This window comes from Anser brachyrhynchus, assembly GCF_964034855.1.
Source record: "Anser brachyrhynchus genome assembly, chromosome: 27".
NCBI classification, from domain to species: Eukaryota; Metazoa; Chordata; class Aves; order Anseriformes; family Anatidae; genus Anser; species Anser brachyrhynchus.
The window spans coordinates 3,705,400-3,727,335 of record NC_137720.1 but is presented as its reverse complement, the minus strand read 5'-3'; the positions used below and the strand labels follow the sequence as shown (position 1 = coordinate 3,727,335).

Sequence of the window (21,936 nt, the reverse complement as noted above, 5' to 3'; positions counted from 1 at the left end):
TCAGGGTCTGGAGCAACCCCGAGCACGCGGCGGCAGGAGGCACCCAGCCCGCTCCTCCTCGCGGCTCTCCCCTCCTGGGTGCTGCTGCGCCCGTCCCCACGAGGGCAGCGCCCTCCTCTCCTGCTCTGCCCTAAATCTGGGGGAGTTTTGCCCAGCCCTGCAGCACAAAGTGGGGTTTGCTGCTGGGAGCTGAGCCCCGTTTCGGGATGTACTGTAGGTAAGTGGCTGCCTCGGAGCAGGCGCGGGTGTCCCTGAACCTGCACCACGCGCCCGTCGCCACCCCGCAGTTACTCTACTGCATCCCTGCCACCGTTAAATTAAAAGGCTGCCACCAGTAATAAATGAGTTTGGATACGCACAGCTGGGCCAGATTTCAAATAGTTAAAAAGAAAAAAAAAAAAAAAAAAAAAAGCTTTTGGATGTTTTGTTGTGTTTTCTTAAATCAGCATTAAGGAATTGCAACGACTGTGGTCAGGAAGGGATGCGGCCAAAGGAGCGGCGAGCGGCTTTGCGCCGTGCTTTCATCTCTTTTGCACTGGTTTTGCTTCTCCGGTCTGTGCACGCCCCTGGACTTTTACACCCCAGACAGGGCACAAACGAGTTACTGTAAGAGCAAACCACGGACATGCTCTGACTGCGCGCCGCTGATTTATTTTCCTCTTGCCACTCAGACAGCAACTTACTCCCTGTGGAGAGACGGAGAGCGTGGCCAATTCAGTACCAGTGTCACGGCGTGTCCGGGGCTAAGAGCCCTTCGCAGCAGGGAGTGTGGGGGGAGCACGGGGGGGGGGGGGGGTCCAAGGGGCAAAGGGGGCTCAGCTCCGGTGCTGCTGTGTGCCAGGATGGGTGCAAGGCACACCCCGGACTCGGTGTCACCGTCACCCAGCCTTGGTGGCAGTTTCGGAACAACCTGAGGATTTCAGCCTGAGGTTCGGGACTGCTGCTGCTGAAATAAAAAGTGATGGGAAGAGTAACTGGGGCTTTAGCAGCCGGGAAGAAGACGACCTGTAAGCGGCGGAGCACGCCGGCTGGCTGGCTGTGAGCGCCTGCTTTTGCCACGCCGCCCTCTCCGAGCGCCTCACTTCTTACAGAGCCGGCAGAAAACCCACAAACCTCACCGGGGGCCTGCACGCCGGGACGGGAGGGAGAACAAAGGGGGGCTTGTTGGGGAGCAGGAGCAAGTCTGGCCACCCGTGGGACCCCCGGGGCTGCTCAAATCCCGGGCAGCCCAAGCAGCTAAGCCCCTGCCCCGGTGAGAGCCCCTTGCCACGGTCCCCTGAGGTCCCCAAAGGGGTGGCAGCAGTGGGGTCGCTCCAAGACGTGCAGCACGGTGCTGCCCGCCCCGGACCCTCGCGTGCCGCTGCGTCCCTGCCAGCAACAGGGACTGCACACAAAGCCCCCGGGGCCGGAGCACGGCGCGGAGGGGAGGGGGAAGTCTTTAATTTTTCCATCTTCAAAAGACGAACGTTCGTGGGGCCCTTCTTCCTTTTTTTATTTATTTATTTTTTTAAATGTCCATTTCCTTTTTTTTTTTTTTTTTTTATTATTTACAGAAATAGCTCGTGACTCATCAAAAATCTTTCAGCAGAAAATATAAAACAGTGGGGTCATTCACTGCGGACCCAGCGGAGCGAGCTCCCCTCCTCCCCTTCCCGCCCGCTTTTGGGAAGGTTATTTTGTCGAGAGATTTTTTGTGCGCGCCCAGCCGCGGGTAATTCTGCTCGGCAGATCGGGGGGTTATGGCCTGGGCCCTAAGCAAACACGGCTCGGGCTGCACAGCCCGGCTCTGTGCTGCGACGCAGCCGAAATCTACGGCCCCATTCACGGCAGGTTGACCGCACGGCGCGGCTCAGGGGGTGTTGGGTTGGGGTTTTGTTGTCGTTTTCGGATGGCACGCATTTTTCTCTTATTTATTTGCTTTTCTTTCGAAACAGCACAGGGCCCGCCGCGGGACAGCTGCCCGCGGGTGTTGCAAAACCTTCCCCCGGTGAGCTGCGAAGTCGAGGCTTAGCGTTAAATCCTGGCTGAGTTGGAAAGGTCGGGGGGGGGGGCTTTTCAGCCGCCTGAAATCTCCTCTCCCCTTCCCCTGGCTGGGTTTTGGGGGGAGGCAGAAGCTGGGGCGCAGACCCCGCAGCCGGGAGCGCTGGGGAGGATTTATTTTGGCCGCGGCCGCCCCGTGCGAGCCCGGCGCGGTGGCTGCTGCCAGATGTTTGTGAATGTGGGTCAGTGAAGTCCCACACCTACATAACCGGCCTTGTTTTCCAAAATCCAGCCAGCTCCTCGGGGCGCAGCAGTCCCGGGTGGATTTTCCCTGCAGGATTTGGCTTTTCTACAGCGCGGCGCCTGCAAACCTTCCCCTACCCACCCAGGTGCCCTGCCAACAACCACTTGGGGGACGTTTGCTTTAGAGGGGACAACGCTTCGAGCAAAAAATACTTGTTTTTAGGGGGAAAAAAACCACTCCTGTCGGCTCGCTGAGTGCTTGGCACCACGGAGTAAATGTTAACCCCGGAGAGAGAACAGGCTGGACTCGTTTGCACGCCTCCCTGCTCACCTGCATCCGCTGGGACGAGGACGGCCCCGTGCCTCTCCCCAGGGCTTTGCAGCACAGGGACGGGCCCGTGGGGTACACGGCCCTGCCCGCGGCGAGGGAGGGATTTTGGGGCCGGTTTTGTCACCGTTGGGTAACTGCGGTGCAGAGTGGCCACGTTTTTTTTTTTTTTTTTTATGGGGCGTTTTGTGGGAGAGCGGTGGCGGCGGGGCTGGCTGAGCTGCTCGCCCCGCCGGGTGCCTTTGGTGACATGCTCGAACCGTCCCCGACGCAGCCCTAATGAGAGGTCGGGGAAGGCTGGGGCTGTGCTGGCCAAATGTCACCTCCTGTGTGCTCCTGGGTGCCCAAGGGGAGGAGGCAGAGCAGACTGGGGGGGGTGGCGGAGGAGGGCAGAGCGCTGGGTTAAGGCAGCAGGCAGCAGCCCCGCTGCCAGCCCTCGTTTCGGCGGCACGGAGATGGGATGTATCCTGCCCAGGCACCAGGAGCAGGTACCGGGGCGGCGTCTTGCCTTGTGGCAAAGGGATTTGGGTGGTGGAAGAAAGGAGGGTGCAGGCCTGGTGTGGGGTATCGGATCCTGCATTTGGTTTTGGTGTCATCCCTGTGTCCCTATGTCCCTGCAAGGGGCACTGAGGCTCTGCGGGATGCCCGGGAGAGGAGGCAGGCAGCAGCACGGCTGTGGGGCTGCTCTGGGTAAAGCCCTGTCCCCTCCATCAGCTGGGTGCCCTTCATGTCCCCATGCACTAAAGCTGCCCAGGGCGCACTCACCTTGGGGGTTGCGCACCCCCAAATCCCAGTAATCAGCACCTGGGGGGTTATCAGGCACCAGGAGCCCCAAAGTCAGGTTCCTGTTTCTGCATCCTCAGAGGAGCTTTTCGGTTCTGCGCTCTCCCCCATCCTGCCGCAACTCCTAGGTTAAAGGAACCCTACAAAGCGCCGCACCCCGGTGCCTGCGCAGCCACCGCGGGGACCCAGGGGTGGTGCTGGGCCACCGAAGCTGTGCCTCAGCCTCGCCAGCACTCCCTAATTCCTTCCTGTGGGTTATCAGCCTGAGCTGTCAGCGCGGAGGAAAGTGCTGGTCTGCAGCCTCGTACCCTGAGCCAAGCACGTGGCCCCGGGTTCCCAAATCCGGGCGCCCCCCCAGGCAGAGCATCGCAGCCGCCCTCCTCCTTCCCCCGCCGGCCGCTCCTGGGCCATGCTGGGGCTGCTGGGTCCTGCTGGGTGCTGGCCTGTGCCACGTCCCCCGGGGCTGGCGGGTGTCGGAGGGCAGGAAAACAGAGAGGAATGCGCGGCGGCAGCGTGCGGGGCTGGCGGGGCCGCTCCATGACTCAGGCACTGCCTCAGAGGCCGGCGATGCCGGCACACCCCGATCCCCGCTTGGGTGCTGGTTTAATGTGGAAATCCCTGCCTACCACCGGGGGGACCCCCACCGGGGTGACCCCCCCTTTGGGGCCAGGGCACCAGGGATGGGGCAGCACAGTGCCATCCGATGCTGCACCCTCTGTGAAGGTGCTGAGGGCAGGAAGGTGGGCGCGTGGCCCCACACGGTGCTGCACCCCATGGTGCTCCCCATGCTGCACCCGTGCACGTGGGGGTCGGTGTCGGGGTGCCCATCTTCCCAGGGACCGTGATATGCAGTGCCTGGCACAGCGGGGTGGGCGGGATGCTGCTGGTGGCTCCTGGGAGGGCTTTAGGGCCGTTTTGTAGGGTGCAGTCAGGAACGCTCCTCCTGGAATGAGCACAAACCCTAGTGACAACTTGCCTTCGAGCAGTGTGGATTTTTGCGGTCTCGCCCGACCCTCTCCATGCCCCTGGCTTTCACAAAGCACCCGAGAAGGTCGGGTCCCTCCAGCCCTCCTCGTTTCCCCCTCCCAGCCCCTTTCCTTTACATGTGGCTGCAGCAGTGACGTCCCAGCACCTTCCCCTTATCCCTCCACACCCTAAAAGCTGCACGCACGGGGCAGGGGCTGGCAGCGGGGTGGTGGCAGTGCCAGGCAGTGGGACGAGGGACACGGAGTCACCCCGGTCCATCGGCCCTGCTCCGGCACCCTGCAGCCGTAGCTCCAGACTGCAAAATGGAGCCCAGCCCCGCAGCGTGCCCAGGATGAGGTGACCCCGGGGGGGGTGTCGTGACCCCCCCCCCTATGGCAGGGAGGGCAGCCCCCAGCCCATGGTTTACACCCGGAGCTGTTCCGGCTCCTTTCCCTACTCTTTGTGTTTAGAAAGCAGCAAAAGGTGGGGGTGTTAAAAAAAAATAAATCAGCTTTCAAAATGTCCCCCCGGGTCTTGCGTGCCACTCTGCAGGGGGACTGGTCCCCGCGGGGACGCAGCACACCCAGTTTGTCCCAGTTGGAAAGTCTTGATGCTGGGAGGGGAGAGCCCCAAGGCCCGGCTCGCTCCGGGGGCTGCTTTCACGTAGGGAAACTGAGGCACGGGGGGGGTCGGGGGGGGGGCTCTCCGGGGGCCGTGTGTGTGCCCGCTGCCAGGCGCTTGGGACCCCCCTGGCTCCGCAGCCGGGCCGCGGGGCGGGGGCACCTCCCCAACCCCAGCCCCAAAACTTTCTTCCCACCGCTTTCCCACCCCTCTCCCCCCCCGGGCCGAAAAAAACCTGGCCGGAGGCTGGCCCCGGGGGCCCGGCAGCCTCTGCCTGCCCTGCGCCTCTCCCCTCCCCGGCTCCAGCCCCCAAAGAAACTTTTCCTCCCCCTCCTCTTCCTCCTCCTCCTCCTCCTCCTCCTCCTGCACGGAGCTGCTCGGCGGACGCGGGTGGTTGGTTGGTTGTTCTCGCGGCTTTTTTTTTTTTTAAGGAATCGGGGAAGCAAACAAACAGAAAAAAAACAACAAAAAAAATTTTTTTCAAAAAAAAAGCCCCCAGCGCTTCGGGAGGGTCCCGTGCGCGCAGCCGGGAGCGCAAAGGGATGCGCGCGGGGCGCAGCGCGGTGCGGGGCTGAGCCGCTGCCCCCCGGGGGGGGGCCCAGGTGAGAGGGGGCCGGGGGGTGGGGGGGGCACGGCCGGGGGGGGCCGTGCATGAGCCGAGTGTCCCGAGCAGCGCCCGGCCCCTCTCCGATGTCCCAGGCCAGCAGCCACCGGCAGAGCCGCCCGGAGCCCCGCCGCGCAGAGCCGCCCCCGGCAGGTATTGGGGGGGGGGAGGGAGAAAGGAGGAGTGGGGGGGGGGCGTCTGGGTGCATGGGGGGGGGGTCTGGGGGGAGAGTGGGGGTGTAGGGGGAGTGGGGAGTGTGTGTGGGGGGGTGGTTGGGGGTGTTAGGACGCATGGTTGGGGATGTCGGGGTGCACGGCTGGGGGTGTCTGGGGGGGGCTGTGTGTGTGTGTGTGGCTGGGGGTGTCAGGGTGCACAGTTGGGGGTGTCTGGGGGGGTGTGGGGGTGTAGGGGGAGTGTGGGGGGGTGTTTGGGGGTGTTAGGACGCATGGCTGGGGGTGTTGGGGTGCATGGCTGGGGGTGTCTGGGGGGGGAGTGTGTGTGTGCCCGGTTTGGGGTGTCTGGGGGGGGAGTGTGTCTGTTTGTGTGTGGCTGGAGGCGTCTGGGTACACGGCTGGGGGGGGTCTGGGGGTGTGTGTGCACAGCTCTGGGGTGTGCAGGAGTGTGTGCGCGTGGTTAGGGGTGTCGGGGGGCTGGGGGCTGGGCTGGGGGGATGCGGGGAGCTGCAGGGCTTGGAGGGGGTGCACGGCTGGGGGGGTGCCTGGCTTTTGGGGGGGGGTATGGTGGAGTGTGAGAGTGCGTGCGTGTGGTCTGGGGGGGGGGGGTCTGGCGAAGCGCGTGCGTGGTCTGGGGGGGCTGTGGTGGAAAGTGTGTGCGTGGCCGGGGCGTGCGTGGTCTGGGGGGCGCATGCCTAGGAGTGTGCAGGGCTCTGTGCGTGCAAGTGTGTGGCTGTGCGCGTACGTGTCCATGTGTCGGTGCGTGTGTCCGTGTGGCTGTCTGTGCATGCGTGTGCACACATATGTGTGCACACAACCGGGGGGGGGCCGTGGACCCCCTCCAGGAGGGCCCGCGTGTGTGTGCGCGTGTGCACGGCCGCGTGCGTGTCCCCGCTCCTGCCTGCGTGCGTGTGTGCACGCCTGGCTCGGTGTGAGCACAGCTGATGCAGGCGAGCCCCGGGGGAGCTCGCAGCACAAACTTCGCAGCGGTTCCTGTAACTTTGCCAAGTGCACAGCACAGCCTGGGCCCGGCTGGGGCCGGCGCAAGCCGAAGGGGTTAAAAATGTGCTGGGGGGATCGGGGGGGGAGATGCAAGGGGCTGGGGCTGCGGTGCAGCCCCGATGGCAGCACCCCGAGAGGGGTTGGGGGTGCTGGGCCCCTTCCCCAGCCCACAGTGGCGCCCTGGGGTCCCTTGGGCAAAAGGAGGCAGCGGGGCAGGATTGGGCCGTGGAGAAGTGGATGGAAGAGTTTTGGGAGTGGAGAAGTGGATGGAAGGGTTTGGGGGATGGTGGCTTTTCCTGTGGGGCAAATCTGAGCCCTTCGAGATGCTGGGGAGGCGTGGTGGCACTGTTGGGGCTGAGGTCCTGTGCTGGTGACCCGTGGTGCCCGGTCCCTGCCTGGGGCTCACGTGCAAACCCGTGCTGAAAGCCCAAACGGCGAGAGAAAAAAGCCAGAGCAGGAACGTGACGGCACGGGGTGAAACTCCCTGCCACACGCTGTCCGAGCAGACACAAAAGGGGCCAAATCCTGCCCAGGACGGGCTCTGCACGTGCTCCAAAAGCAGCCGCAGTGCTGGGTGCTGAGCAGCAGGAGCTGGGTGCTGTGACACCGGGCGCGGGGACGCGCCGAGCCCCAGCGAGCGCCGCTGGATCGCTCCCCTTGGCTTTGGCCCGCGTCGCGGCCGGGCCCACATTTTGGAGCACACATCCTCTTGGTCTCTTCCCCCCGCGTTTCCAGCTGGACGCCGCCGGCTCCGCTTCCCGGCTGAGCTCCTCACGCTGCTTCGTGCTGCCGGGGCTGGGGCGAAGCGGCCGCGGGGGCTGCCCCGTGCTGGTGGCCCCCAGCATCCCCCGGACTCCTCCAGGTGGGAAATGGGGAAGCGATCGTGCCCCAACCTCGTGCAAAAAGGTTTTTCGCGTGCCCTCGCCAGGGGTTAAGAGGAACGCTGTGCACTCGGCGCTGTGAGATGGAGCGTGCTTTTAAAAAGTGGTTTAGAAATCGATGGGGTTTGGGGAGCTCGGGGGGGCTGGGTGGGCAGGAGTTGGGCCGTGAGCCCTCGCTGGGCAGCGTCTGGGAGCCTGGGGGCACCCATGGGTGCCCGACCTGGTGCACCCCGGTGGTGGGGTGTCACCTCCGCCCCAAACCAGCACCCAAGCCACCCTCCTCCTCCCCAGCTCCTCTCAGAAAGGAAATCTGAGCAGAGTTGCTCCAAGGTTGCTTCCTTTAGACCCTCCCCAAAGCCGGGGCGTGCAGAGAGGGTCTCCGGGACACCCCCATTTCCACCCCCCCAGACTCCAGGGACCCAGTCCCACACCGAGAGAACTTCTGCATCCTGCCTCACCCGGCGGGAGGGCTCCAGAGAGCAGCTTCCCCGGCGCATGGCGTGAGCTTGGGCTTTTTGCTCGCACCATTTTTTTTAATTAATTATTTATTTTTGAAGAATGAATGGACACGGGCCGTTTTGTGCTCGGTGCTGGCTTGGCCTCTTGACGCTGCAGTGCAGAGGCGTTATCTCTTGGGCACTTTCCAGGGGCTCTGTCACGCAGCGTGGAGCCTGGGAATTTTTGCTCGTCTTCCTTTGCGAATTGGACCCGAAAATTTGGTGACACCATGCCTGGAAAATAAACGGGGAAACCGAGGTGCTAGAGCGGTTTGGGCGAAGCCAGAGTGATGTGGGCAGAGCTGGGATGGCATCGCCGTGCTCCGTCTCATTTCCCAGCCTGAGATGAAGTTCTGCTCCTGGATTTTATTCCTTGGCATGGCTGCGGATGGGCCCCATGCCACCGCAGCCTCCTCCTGCCCAGGGGATCGGGCACGCAGCAACCCCGGCCCTCGAAATAGCTGCAGGGAGTTTGCGGAGGAGCCTCAGAGAGAAGAGGCAATTGTCTGCTTACGTGAAGTATGTGGGGTGTAATTATTTTCCGGAGGAATTAGCAGAAAACAGGAGAAACCAGCACCCCTTTGGCTGACGGGACTGCTTTTGTGCTTCCTTCCCTTAGCGGGGAGGAAGAAGAGGGGGGGACGGGGGTAGGTGAGCGGGGCTGTCCTTAGGGGAGCAAACAGATGTGAGGATGCCGGACCCAAATCCGCCTCCAGGAGGAACGGCTTGCCCTGCAGGCTGCCTCTCCTCCTTCCCACCACCCTTCCCAGTGGGACAAACTCAGTGTGGGGCCACCGCCGCGTCCCCCCCTCCGTGCCCACGTCCGGGCTCAGCCGCAGGCGCCGGCAGCTCCGCGCCTCGTTGCTCGCACACAGGCACTTCTCATTGGCTTCTTTTTTTTTTTTTTTTTCTGCTGGTTTTGTTTTTTAATTCTTTCTGCCTGTTCCCGAGGAGTTTGCCCCGAGGTGGAACATGAGGCCGAGCCCCGAACAAGGCAGCTTTCACGGCAGCAAGGCTCCGCTCGGCGAGCCCAGGGTGCTGGGTGCTGCCCCTGGGTGCTGCCCCTGGGTGCTGCCCCTGGGTGCTGCCCCGAGCCCCCAGCCAGGCGGGAGCTGGGGCTCGGACCTGCACGGAGAGGTGGGAGAAACAAAGGCACCCCGCTCCGAGGTCAATATAAAAGGTTTTTATTAATCCTAGCACTGATTTAAATGAAACTCGTTGCAGATCTGTTCACAGCAAGTGCAAAGGAGAAAAAAGGGGGGGAAAAAAAGCCCCCGAAGATTTCTTTTTTAGATCCTAGATTCATTTTTTTCACCCAAAGATTCATTTCTGTTTTCTTTTATAGTTACTCGTCTGCTCATGAAAATATTCGATTTTTTTCCCTTTCTTTAAACAGAAAAAAAAATTAAAAAAAAAAAAAGAAAAAGAGCCAAGAATCAGATTTCTGGCTTTTTTCAAATGTTTCTCGTTTAGAGCAAAACAAAGCAGACCCTTTGGGGCTGTGCCGCTTGCCACCCGAGCGTCCCGTTCCTGCTCCAGCCCCTAATTAAATTTCCTTGGAAAGCGCTCGCCCGAGCCTGTTAGCTGCAGAAACCTCAACTTTCCTCTGGGCATTTTCTGTGATTTTCCTGATTTTTTTCCCAGAACTCTGCCTTGCTCGTGCCATATCTCCTGGTGCGGGCAGCGGCACCCAGGGTGCTGGGGTTGGGGTGGGAGAGGCTCCTCCGCATGGAGCCACCTCGGTCCTCCCCGCGTGCGCCGGGCACTGCGCTGCCCGTTCAGGCTGTGCTGGTGGAAATGAGTTGTTGGGTGTCAGCAGAAATGGGGTAATGTGAGGTTTTTTTGCCCCAAATCTCCATCCTGAGGCTTTCCTCGGCCACCACAGCCGCATGCTTGCAGGCGTTGTGCAAATGTCCAGCTCTGCTTCATCTTCAGCCAGGCTTTGGCAGCGTCCTCCTGGCTTGAGCCTCGTGTGGTTGACTTTGGGGACGGTCACCCCCTCGCTCCGGTGGCATCCTGCTGGGACGAGTGTCCTGCTCTGCGATGGGACACATCAGGGAGCGTGCAGCAGCTTCTGGACGTGCTTTCAGCCCCGTCCTCTTTTCCCTTGGGTCACTCCCCACGAGCACAGGAGGTTCCTGGCTGCGGCGCCGGCTCCTTCCCCGGTGCGGGATGCGGCGCACGGGGCGGGACGGGATGGGAAGAGACGGGACGGGACGGGAAGGGACAGGACGGGACGGCACCCGCCCGGTTCGGCCACTTTCAGTGCCAGGGCTGGGCTGCTGGGGCGGCGTGTTCTCCCAAAGGGCCGCCTCGCGAGGAGCGGGTCGGCTCGCCGGCTCCAGGAGCTATTAATTACTCGCTCCACCCAAATGGCTCATTGATGGACGGCCTTGCCGAGCAGGCAAGCTGCTGTCCCACGTGCCGTGCCCTGACCTCTGCAGAAGAGCTTGTTCTCACCTCGCTGCAGCTCCTTCAAAGCTGCTTTGGTGTCTGTGCTTAGGAAAAGCCCCAACCTTGCAAGCACGCAATCTGGCGCAAGGGTTGCGCACCACGACCGCAAGGTTTTGGGCTCCGTCACCGCACGGTGTGGCCTTAGGCAAATCCCTTCTGCCTCAGCTTCCCCGTTGAGCCAAGAAGCATTAAGTCCATTTCATGGTGCCTTAGAGCTGTGGCTGTGCTAAAATGAGGTTCATCAAGACTGGGGAACGTGTGATGGGCACGGGCTTAAAACTGTAGGCTGGGTAGATCTCCAGATGAAAGGTGCTGCATAAGTGCAAATTATTATTCTTGTTAATAATGATGTCCACCAGCTCACATTTATCTGCTCTTCAATTAACTTTTTTTTTAAGGACTCTTAGCAGGTTAGAAAGACACAAATTTTCCCTGGCAGAACCTGTGCTGGTTTGACCCCGTAAGGTTATGCAATTACTGTACTGGCATGGTCCTTAATTAGACTCTCCATAATTTTCCCCGGCACAGCGGTGTGGCTCGCTGCTCTGTAATTCCCAGAATCTCCTTGGATCTGATAGGCGTCGCCTTCGCTGCTTTCCAGGCTTCAGGGATAATTGCTTGCTCTTAGGGACACTTCGCACGTCGCAGGACCTCCTCCCCATCCTATGAGGCTTCAAAGTCCCCGTGGCCAGCTCGGTGAGGGAGCACCGATCCACCACGGTGCTCCTTGGTGTCCGTTAAAAGCTGACTTGATCCCAGACTGGATCCTTCACCCTTTGTCGTTCTCCATCATTCTTCTCCACTCCTAGACCCCACAACATGTTTGGGATGCGACACAATGCTCTTTGGTTTCCATAGGCAGAGCTTGGAGCAGTTTGGGGCAGGAACCTAATCCTGCTGGGTCCGTGGGTGCCCTTGGCAAGCCAAGTTCTCCCATGGCTTCCAGTTTAGTCTGAGGGCTTTGGGGCTTGGAGACTGCTTCTTCCCTTGGATCTGCAGCACCTGAGGGTCTTGAATGCCACCTTTATATATGTTAAATATATTCTTGAGGCGTATTTCCCCATTGTTGCTCGCAGTGACTGATGCTTCTTGCAGTGATTTATTTCTCACCCTCCCTGAGCTCCCTTCTTGCAGATATCCAGGCAGGTTGGTGGCGTGATGCAGCTCCAAGTCGTGCTCTTCCTCTCGTTGGGAGACAAGGGGTCACTCCTTCCCCACCATCACCAGGAGATTTGGGGCAGGAACAGGTCCTCCAGGAGGGTTTTGAGGTGGTCGGTGCCTCCTTGGCAGGAGCCATTTGGGTCGACGAGGCCCTTTGAGTGATGGCTTTGTAGGGACAGCCAGGCTCAGGCTCTGGGCCCCAAACCCGCAGTAGGGTTTTGTGGCTGGAGGAGAGGTTTGGTGGTGTGCCGTCAGCCCAGGTCAGATGCTGCTGAGCCTGGTCCTGGCCACGAGTAGGACTTGTGGGGTTTTGTCCCTGCTCCTGCCCAGGTGCTGGACCCTGCCCTGTGCCAGGAGGACGGACGGGATGGATGCTGCTCCTGCCCATCTGGCCAGCCCGAAATTCCTCTCTTCCTACCCACCCAATGGCTATAAATAACAAATAATAACATCTCCCAGGCTGGCAAGCTATTTGGGGTTTTGCGGGTTTTTCTGCTTTGTTTTGCTTTTTGCATTTAGGAAGTAACTTTTCATAGAAACCAATATTTTTTTTCTGACCGGATTCCTCATTGTCCCAGGACCGAAATGTTTTTACAGAGCATGGCCCAGGTGAGCCAAGAGGCATGGGGGGCCTGCGGGGGGCTGAGGCTGGGAGCTGAGCTCTGCTGGATGCGGCCGGGGCTTGCTCAGGAGCATCGCGACTTCTGGGCCTTTCCCCCCCCGCCCTCCTTTTCCTTTCCCTGAATATCATTGAATGCGAAATGCTGTAGTGCATTAATTTCAGACTGAATGTAAATAAGCCATTTGGACTTCTCCCATTTGAGCAAACTTTGAAACCAGGATTTTGCTTTCCTCTCCTCCAGCCTGGCTCTTGGGATTGGAAGGATTTGCTTCAGTGCTGTTTCTTCTACACTTGAAACCACTTAATCAAGCTCTAAAATATCCCTCGAATAGGTCAGACAGGCACCTGATTGGGACAGGCAGCGTGTAAGGGAAAACCAAGAGAGATTACGCACTCGTTTTATCTGCATAAAACAGATTAGAAAGCTCCCAAACTAAATATTGCTGCAAAGTAGCGTGTTGTTAATGGCAAATGCCTCGCTAGACCATCTTTGTTTGTGTCTCCGTCCAACTCCATCTCTTCCCTGCCCTGGGACGTTAAAGGGAGAGGAGACGCAAGGCTCCTGAGATCCTCCACGTCAGCCAGAGCTGTGACCCACAGCGCCAGCTTTGGATGCTCCTCAGGTCCCAGAGAGCTCAGATGTGGCTCCAGATGTGTCCGAGACCCTCTCCTGCCACCAAATTTCTCCCTCTGCAGCCGAAGGCACCGCTCGGATGGCAGGAGAACGGCTCATCCCTAGCGCTCAGCTACAGCTGAGAAAACCCGAGGGGGAGCCATGGGAAAACCTGGGAGGATTTAACCCAAAAACGCTGCTCCGGCGTCGCCTCTTCCCACATCCTCCGTGCCGGCCAGCTGGGGGGCTCAGCACCACGCGGACGAAGGAAAGCCACCCGTGGGACGCCCGCGGTCACCCCGGGCGCAGCGGGGGCCGTGCCGGCGGCGGCGCGGTTCCTGTTTGTGCTGCCGGAGCCAGCCCCGGCCGGTGCTGCCGGGAGGCTGCTGACACGCTGCCACTTCCTCCTGGTTGTGGCCAGGGATTTTGCAGATGGGTCAGCTCCGTCCCGAGAGCTCGTCGGGAACGAAGCACGCCTCCAAGACACGCGTGCGCTCGCCCCTAGCCAGCACGAAGGTGCTGCACGGGGTCCGTCCTGACACCAGTTTCCCCCCAGTCCCAAAATGCTCATTTTGTGCCTTTTGCTTTGCAAAAGTGTTGGGAGATATTCAGTGAAAGGCAAGGAGGGCTCGCAGGTCTCTTACATCCATCAGCTCTTTCCCCTTCTCTCTCTTTTCTTCTCAAGCCCTAGGCTGTTTGGTGGGCACCGGAGCTCAGCGGTTTCTTGGGGCTTTTGCAGAGGGTGGGTTGGGACTTCGCAGATGGGGAGAACGGTGAGGAGGCGTGACCGAGTGCCTCTGCTGGGCTTGGCACCAGGAGGCAAAGGAGAGGAGGGCCACATCCGTCGGCTTCCCTAACCCCTTGTGCCTGACGGCAGTGCCGTGATTTACTGAAGCCCGACCTGGTATTTTAAATGCCGTGTTCTCTCTGCTCTCCTAAAGCACCTGGGGCGATCTCCCCGTGTCACCTTCGTTTCTCCCCTGGATTTTCCAAAAGACTTCCTCGTGCTCCTCACCCTGTGGACTGAGGCAGCGAGGCTGCGTAGGGACCGGACCGGCTTACCCAAATTTCTTTCCCGTCTATTTCTGTCCCTCTCCTGGCCAGCTTGTTCCAGTGGGAGTTAATTTAATTGCCAGCTTCCTCCCTCCTTCGCTGTGGTCGCGTGTGAGACTTCTGGTTGTGCAGGGTAATTACACGGGGGGAAGCATTGCCTGCAGAAAGCCCTGCCCGGAGCGGGCACAGCGATGCTCAGCACCTCGAGCCCCTTCCCGGGGACCTTTTGGAGCCGTGCCCTCCATCCACGGCTGCAGATCACACATCTCTGGCTCCGTCTGGAGCTGCCCAGATATCGGGGCGTTTGCGTCTGGCGTTAACAGGCGTGAGATCAGGCGTGGGCCAAACCCTGCAGGGCTGACTCAGGCCGGTCCAGGTCGGGGCATGACAGAGGACTCGGATGCAGCAACGGGTGGTTATTATTCACCTTCACACCACGCCTATGCACAAACACCTGGGGCTAGAGGACAGCCTGCTCCCTTCCCTCACCCTGGGCTTTCACAGGGGCATGGGAACGTGTTTCCTTCTGGGGCTTGCCTGCTCCCACTCCGTTCGGGTTTGGGAGGCAATGTTTCTGTGCAAAATTCAGCTGGAGCTGCTGGATTTCCCTCGTCTGAGCACCAAAATCGCCACGCCGGTGGGAATGGTTGCAGGAGAGCCGTGCTCAGGGCTCTGTAGTTTTTCTCAGCAAAAAAATTCTCTCTTCCACCAGGTGACTTTTGGGCCAGGGAGCAATTCTGTGCTGGAATTCTGGAAGGCGGTTTGTAAAACAAAAACCCAAGGCAGGTCATTTCTTTCCTGCCAAGTCGCCTCAGTCTGTTCCGTGAGGGCACTTTGTCTTAGGGTGGAAACCATAAACTGAGCTGGAGCGGCGTGCTGGGCAGGGCGGTGCTGTGGGGAAACCGAGGCAGGGGGACGCACGCATGGGGCTGGGCGAGCGCCGCTGCCAGCTCCTTGCAGCCCCTCTGCGACAACCCCGGGCTCCTGCCCCCCCCCGGGCTGCGGGTGGTGCCCCCACCTCCCTTGTAGGGCCTCTTGTTATAGTCCCTATAATTATACGTGTGCGGTCTGCTCGCCTTCCTGCCCAGCTCCTGCCTGCAGGAATATTTTGCTCGTTATATTGAGCATCACGAAGCGGCTGAGCTCTCCCTCTTCCCCCCCCCAACTCTTGCCTGCCTGCATGTAGGGCCTCTTGTTATAGCCGGGGAAATGACGGGTGTTTGGTCTCCCTCCCTTCGCCCAAGCTATAATTTAGTTTTATAAAAAGTGCAGTCCAGCCCGTGTGGTGCAAGCGGCTGCTATTCCTGGGCTGGGGAGGAGGAGGGGGCTTGGGGGGCTGGGGGCTCAGCGCCGAGCCCTGTGCAGCCCCCCTGGGCACGCTGCTCTGGGGTGCAGACCCCGTTCCTCCAGGTCTCTGCAAGGGGATGTGTGATGCTGGGGTTTGTCCCCACAAGGCTGCTGGGGTTAAATCCACTGGTTTGGGGTCTTGCTTGCCACAGCTGAGGCAGTCCCTGGGGGTTGCTCCTGTCCCAGAGAAGCGGGATGTGACGGGGGGTGGCAGCCAGCTCCCCGTGGGGAAGAAAGTGCCCTTTTCTTGGGAATGGGGGGAAAACAGCTGGAGAGGCTGCGTGTAACCAGCTCCTCTCTTTTTGGAGAAGGAATCTGCGACTCTGGGGAGGGTGCTCGCACACCGCTGACATTGCAGCAGGGTGAGCGGCTGCAGAGTCGCACAGCCCCAACACCCCCCCAAATCCTTCGCGGCGGTCCCTCTGTTCCCCCAGCCGTGTACTGGGGTGCGACGGGGACAGATGGCTTTGGTTTATGCCCGAAAATACAACCCCCGGCGTGGTCCGGCACAGTGGGCGTGATGGCAGGGGGATGCATCCTGGTGGCACCCCGAGGCGCTCGGCTCCAACCCCGTTTCTCTTGCAGAGGCGGGCGAGACCTCGCGCCCTTCGCCAGCGGCCCCCTCGGCGGAGCCCCGGCCGCCCGCCCGCCCCGCGGCCCCCAGGCACGAGAAGTGCCCAGAAGACGACGACGAGCCCCCCAAAGCGCTGACGAACGGCACGGCGCCGGCCAGGACCGAGCTCACGGGCGCTCCCGAAGCTGTGACATGTGAGTGCTCCCTCCAAGGCGCTCCCCGGCAGGGCTCGGCCCGTTAATGAGCGATGGAGCTGATTAACGAGGCGGGCAGCGGCGGTGGGAAGCTGGCTCCTCCTCGCTCTGTTCTTCCCCACATCAAAGCGAAAGGCTGGGGCTGAGCGTGAGTCACCGGGAGCTGGGGAAAGCCGAGGGCGGCAGCCAGCAGCCCCTGGTTTTGGGGAGAAATTCGGGCTGAGGGGAGGTTTGGGGCGCGCTGGGTTAACAGCAGGGCTGGGGGCCCTCGCTCTGGGTCCCGTTATGGGGCTGGGAGAGCAGAGCTGGCCGAGGGGGGAGGCTGGGGGCCAGCCCCTCCTGCAGCCACGCCATCCATCCCTTCCCTGGCTCCCAGCCTGGATGCTGGGACTTTGCTCCCAGGCTGCCCCTTACGCACGCGGCCGTTCCCCGTTCGCTGGACGCGAGCGCACAGCTTTCCCTTGCAAGCGGCGGAAAGCGCCTGGGTGCTTCCCTGTGGGGCAAGAGGAGAGGGTGGGAAGGGGGCGAGCAGAAAGTGGGAAGGGGGCCACAAACTTCGCCGAGCGGGCAGAAGGAGGTGGGGGAAACGGCACACCGCGGGCGCTCCTGCCGGCGGCGTACGTGGAGCGAGGCGAGCGCACGTTTCCTCAGCCCCAGCTCGAGCCCTTGCAAGCATCTGGGAGCTGGGCCGGCTGCCCACAGACATTCTGCACCTCTGAGTCACGCCGCAGCCGCTGCGCCCCGCGTGGCGCGGCCCCGCGCAGCCCCCTCCCCACACCGCAGGCCCCGGGGCCGGCAGGAGCGCGGGCACCCAGGGGCGTGGGGGTGCAGGGAACCCCCCCCCCCTCCTCCCCATGTCTTCCCCAGGAGGTTCAGCTCCCCGCATCACCGCCGGCAGCCCTCACTTTGCAGCCTGCTCGGGTGCAATGGGAGGGCTGGGGCTGTCGTCGATGGGGCTGTCGTCGTTTTTGGAGGGCAAATTTCCCTGTCGGAGCTGTGCCAGGCGGTCCAAGCCCTGCTGGTGGCAAGGGACCGGGACCTCCGGCAGAGCCAGGTGGCAGCTGGGTGAGGATGCCTGCGGGTCATCCATCCACCCACCAAGCCCCAGGGATCCTCCAGGGAGTCCAAGCCGAGCTGGTGGTGTGAACATGTGGGGCCACTGCCACCCCAAGGAGCGTCCCCATGGTGTGAAACACAAATTTTCACCCTTCCAGGAGGGTTTTGGTCAAGCACAGGCAGGATCTGTCCCATGGGCTGCTCCTCCCGGCCGTGCCTCCAACTTACAGAGCATCACACATCGCTCCTGGTGGCCCCAGGTTGAAGATGTCAGAAGAGCTTTCTGAGCTGTCGGCCCCCCTGAGAAATGGGAGCTCTTTTTCCTGGCTTGGAGGGGGGGAGGACGGCTGGCTGGCCCTCGCTGCTGCTCGCTGGAGCCGGAGCGTGATTTTGATTTACAAACAGTTTAATCTGAGGAATGCAGCGAAATGGAGAACGCCAAACCCAGCGCACTCCGTGCTGCTGTAAGCCCTGCTGCTTCTCAAAAAAAATAATATATATATCTCATAAAATAAAGAACAGCAGGCAAATCTGCGGGCTAGTGAGTGGCTGCACTGGGCTCTGTGCTTGTCCCCTCCCCGTGGCTCTGGCCAGCCCCAGGTGCCACCGTCCCCACCAGCGCTGTGTGCGATGGCACCTCGGGGAGTGCTCCTGCTCCCCTTGGAAACCAAAGGGATCCACCTGGGATCCCTCAGGAGGTTTTGGGGAGAAACGTCCCATTTTATCCAAGGTCCGTTTACCCTTTCTCCTTTCTCCCCTTCTCCCACCCCTCCTGCTTCCAGCCCGATCTTCCAGCTCAGCTCTGCCTATTCTCAGCTCCCTCCCCAGCGCGTTTTGTGCAGTTTTCACCCAAACTCCCGGTGAACTTCCCTCCGCGGTCTGAGCCCAGCTTCCATTTTGGAAGGGGCACGGGCACACGCCTGTGGTTTTTGAGCCTCCGTCTATTTTTGCCGGCACAGACAGAGGTGGTGGGGCTGCGTGCGGGGGGCTCGGCCATGCCCCCTCCTCCCATGGGACCCCCGTGGCCATGGTTTGCAGAAAGCAGCTACTGTTCCCCGGCGGCCAGAGGTGCCTTTGCCCTCGAGCCTCTGGGCTGAATCATCCCTTGTTTACTGGCGCGGGAGAGGAAAAAATCAAAGTTTGGCAAAAGCAGGGGGTGATTTGTGCCTTTGAGTGGAGCTCCTGCGCCGGCGGGCGAGCGCTCGAGCCCCCTCCCTTGGGCTGCGTGTCCGCGGGGGGACACGGCACCGGGCAGGAGCAGGGGCCGGCGTGCGAGGGCTGGAGGCAGAGGCAGCCGGAGCAGATTTTTCTTCCCTCCTCCAGCAGGGAAGTTCAGCCAGAGGCTGGGGAGCCCATTCATTAGGCGGCCGTGGTGCTGAGCTCTCCAGCTTTGCCTTATCTGGCTGCCCGGAGAGCGGTGGGGACGGCCACGGGCAGCACGTGGGCTGTGCCGCGGGACGGCGGCTTGGCCCTCGGGTCCCTTTTGGTGGTAGCAGGGGCTGATGCTCCTCTGCTTCCCTGAGCTTCCCTGCTTGGCACGAGGGGAGCGTGTCCCTCCGTGCCGCCGGTCACCCCCCGGGTGGCTCCATCCCTCCTGCCTGCGCTGGCAATGCCGGGACCCTGGGGACCTCCTCCCCAAGTCCTCTGCTGAGTTTTGGCAGCTGCACCACGTCCTACACGCCAAGCCTTTATTTCTTGCTCTGTTTTTTCATCCCTCCCTCTCTTTCTTTCTCCGGTTCTCCCTCCTTCCCTCCAGCCAGCATCTCCTTTTCCCTCTCCCTCCTCTCGGACCGCTCTCCTGCCAGCATCGCTTCCTCCCTGCCACGGGGCCGCACCGTGCCCAGCTGGGGACCAGGTCCCAGTGTAGTGGCAGGGGACAGGGACCAGGACCACATTTTTCCCCCATCACAGCACTGGAGGGGCGGCAGGACCGATGCTAACGTGCTGTTCTCCCCACCAGGCCAGCCCCAGGTGCGAGCAGCCCCGCAGCCCCCCGGCCCCTGCACCCACCTGCTGCAGAACGGGGCCGGGCGAGGGCCGGATCCAGGCGGTGCCCTTGGGGACGCGGGGAACGGGGTCTTCCGCCCCCTGCCCAGCTCGCAGAAGCCTCACCGTAAGCTGCAGTCCCACCACTCCATCAACAGCCAGAGCAGCAAGAAGAGCAAGGGCAGCTCCAAGTCGGCTTCATCCCACATCCCTATCGAGGCGCAAGAAGGTACCGGCTCTCCCTGAGGGGGCCCTTCCCAGAGGGTCTCCTCCAGCCCCGCATCCCTTGGGGTCTCTCATGTAGCACCCTTCCAGCTCACCAGGTCCCCAGATCTCAGCCCTGCTCCCCTCCTGGGACCCTCCTGCATCTGCACCTCTCCCTGCCCCAGGGTTGGTGCCGACCAGGTCATTTCACATCCTCTAAAATCGGTCTCCTTTGGGGTCCGGGCTTGTCCCAGGCAGCAGAACCGGTGGCCAGGCATTGAGGCAGGTCCCTGGAGCGGTGCTGGGCTCCCAGCCCCTTCCCGTCCCTTCCCTTAACTCCCAGGGGAGAATTTCCGTCCTCTGGGGGCTGAGCGTCTGCTCGCCAAGGGCTGCCCCAGCCCAGCTTGGGGTGTCAGCACCTCCTTGCCCTGTTCCCCTGCAGACTGCTGCGTCCACTGCATCCTCTCCTGCCTCTTCTGCGAGTTCCTGACCCTCTGCAACATCGTGCTGGACTGCGCCACCTGTGGCTCCTGCACCTCCGAGGACTCCTGCATCTGCTGCTGCTGCTGCAACTCGGGCGAGTGCGCGGACTGCGACCTGCCCTGCGACATGGACTGCGGCATCATCGACGCCTGCTGCGAGTCCGCTGACTGCCTGGAGATCTGCATGGAGTGCTGCGGGCTCTGCTTCTCCTCCTGAGGGCCGGAGGCAGCAGGAGGGAGGACGACCAGGAGCGTAATTCCCCCTCCTGCAAATCCCTGAGCCCCGCCGGTGGGGAAACCCAGGCGTGAGGTGCCGCCGCAAGACAGAGCAAAGCCTGGCAAGGGAGGCGAGCACAATTCCCCCGTTGCAAACCTCGTCCTTGGAGCCACTGAGCCCGCTCAGACCCTGCGTGGGGAAGGGCAGACCCATAGGGCCGGAGACGGCCACGCGTGCCTTTGGGCTCTACCTCTTCCCCACGCGCCGAGGGTCGCGGGAGCACCCTGCCACCTGAGCCGAGCGCAGGAGCTCCCATCCCGCGCCCCCGCTGCCTGAGGAAGCTGCTCCAGGCACGGCGACAAGGGGGGACCTGAACCATCCTCTCCCTTGGGACCCTCCAAAACTGGGTGCAGCTCCCCAGGGGGATCCCGTGGACACCAAAACCTTCAGCCAGGCTGCGGGACTGGTGTTACGGGGACGCAGCGCCGCCCCCCCAGCACCTCTCCCGGTGCTGAGATCGGCAGCCAAGTGCAATAAACGGCCCACGGCGGGGATCCCCCTGCGGCCGAGTGCCTTCGCCCCTGCCTTTTCCCTTCCTGTGGGGCCAGGGCAGCTGCGCCAAGCTGGCACCGACCCCGTGAGCATCCCTCGGTGGGTTGGTTGGTGCCAAATGACCCCCAGCTGCCATCACCCCAAGGACGGGGCTTGTGGCAGGGTGAGGGTGGAGAACACCCCCTTGGAGAGCTGGGGAGAAGGGGAGAGAGAATAAGTGTCATGGTATTATTGTTATATATATTTTTTGGTCCCTTTTGTTACTGTAAATAAAGGTCTTTCTTCATTTCTGACCGAGGGCTGCTGCATCACGCGCTCCTCGAGGCGCTCCCGGGGGATGGCAGCTCACGGCCACGCCGTGCCCCGCATCCCTGCACCGTGTTCCCTAGTCCCACCGCAAGGCATGGGGGCTCGGGCAGGGGCTGCAAGGCTTTTTGGACCCTGGGGACACGAGGTGGCTCGGTGACAGCCCTGGAGCTCTGCCCTTCACCCCTCACCTCCCGCAGTTGGACCCCCTCTGCCGCAGGGCCACAGGGTTCTTATAGGAGAAAATAAAAATGCAAAGTCGCAGCTGTGGGGCTGGGAGGGTGCAGAGTGCCCGGGGTTTGGGGGGTGCTGCGGGAGGTGGCAGCCAGCCGAATTTTGTGAGGGGGGCCCTTGTGTCACCCCCCTCCTCACAGCCCTACCTAGGGACCACGGAGCGTGTCGTGCCATGCCGTGCCGTGCTGTGCCATGCCGTGCCGTGCCGTGCTGTGCCATGCCAGTAAGAGACCTTGACTGCCCCCCCTGGAGCCTTGCAGCCCCTCGGGGTCCCGACTGCCCCAGCGAGGCTGCTGGCTGCGCTGCGGTTGAGCAAGGAGGGAAAAATGCTTAAAAGCCGAGGCCAAATGGGTCAGTTGGTCACAGTGACACGGGCTGGTTTGGGATCTGGGCTGCCTGCCCTCCGGGGCTGCGGCTCAGCCATGAAACCTATTTTTAGTGGTGAGCGAAAGGCGGCCGGAGCCCAGCGCAGGGCAAGTGCACGGAGGGGAAGAGGACGGTGCGAGCAGCCTTCCTCCACCCCACGCACAGGGCGAGGACTCAGGGTGGCAAATAAAGCCTTGAACCCTTCCCAAAATGCAGCTGAGCCCCAGGACGAAGAACCTGGGGGGGCTGCACTTCGCTGCCCGCCCCGGGACGGACGGGAGCGGGGCCCCATCGCGGAGCCGGTGGGAGCTTTGCCACAGGCTCTGGCTGCGGCTCGGCTCCAAGCCGTTTGCATCCTTGGCAAGGAGGGACGGAGGCGCCGGCCTTCCCCAGCCTGGCCTCACTCGTGGTGCTAATTAGGGAGGCTGGAGCTGGCA

General features: G+C 61.8%; 1 protein-coding gene across 7 annotated transcripts; it reads left to right on the top strand.

The window, feature by feature from the left end:
- The first annotated feature begins 1,728 nt into the window (after window positions 1-1,728).
- Window positions 1,729-20,886, top strand: MDFI (MyoD family inhibitor). 7 transcript variants are annotated; one of them, XM_080568959.1, is made up of 5 exons: window positions 1,729-3,039; window positions 5,621-5,678; window positions 15,914-16,096; window positions 19,113-19,367; window positions 19,785-20,886. In XM_080568959.1, exons 1-5 carry the CDS (start codon window positions 2,728-2,730, stop codon window positions 20,039-20,041), a joined length of 1,065 nt encoding a protein of 354 aa, XP_080425085.1. In that variant the 5' UTR covers window positions 1,729-2,727; the 3' UTR covers window positions 20,042-20,886. The 7 variants fall into 7 exon arrangements, with proteins under 7 accessions (XP_080425085.1, XP_080425088.1, XP_080425083.1 ...); XM_080568957.1 differs by lacking the exon at window positions 5,621-5,678 and adding an exon at window positions 14,694-14,763 and having other exon boundaries at window positions 2,992-3,039; XM_080568956.1 differs by lacking the exon at window positions 1,729-3,039 and adding an exon at window positions 3,048-5,314.
- Window positions 20,887-21,936: the final 1,050 nt, after the last annotated feature.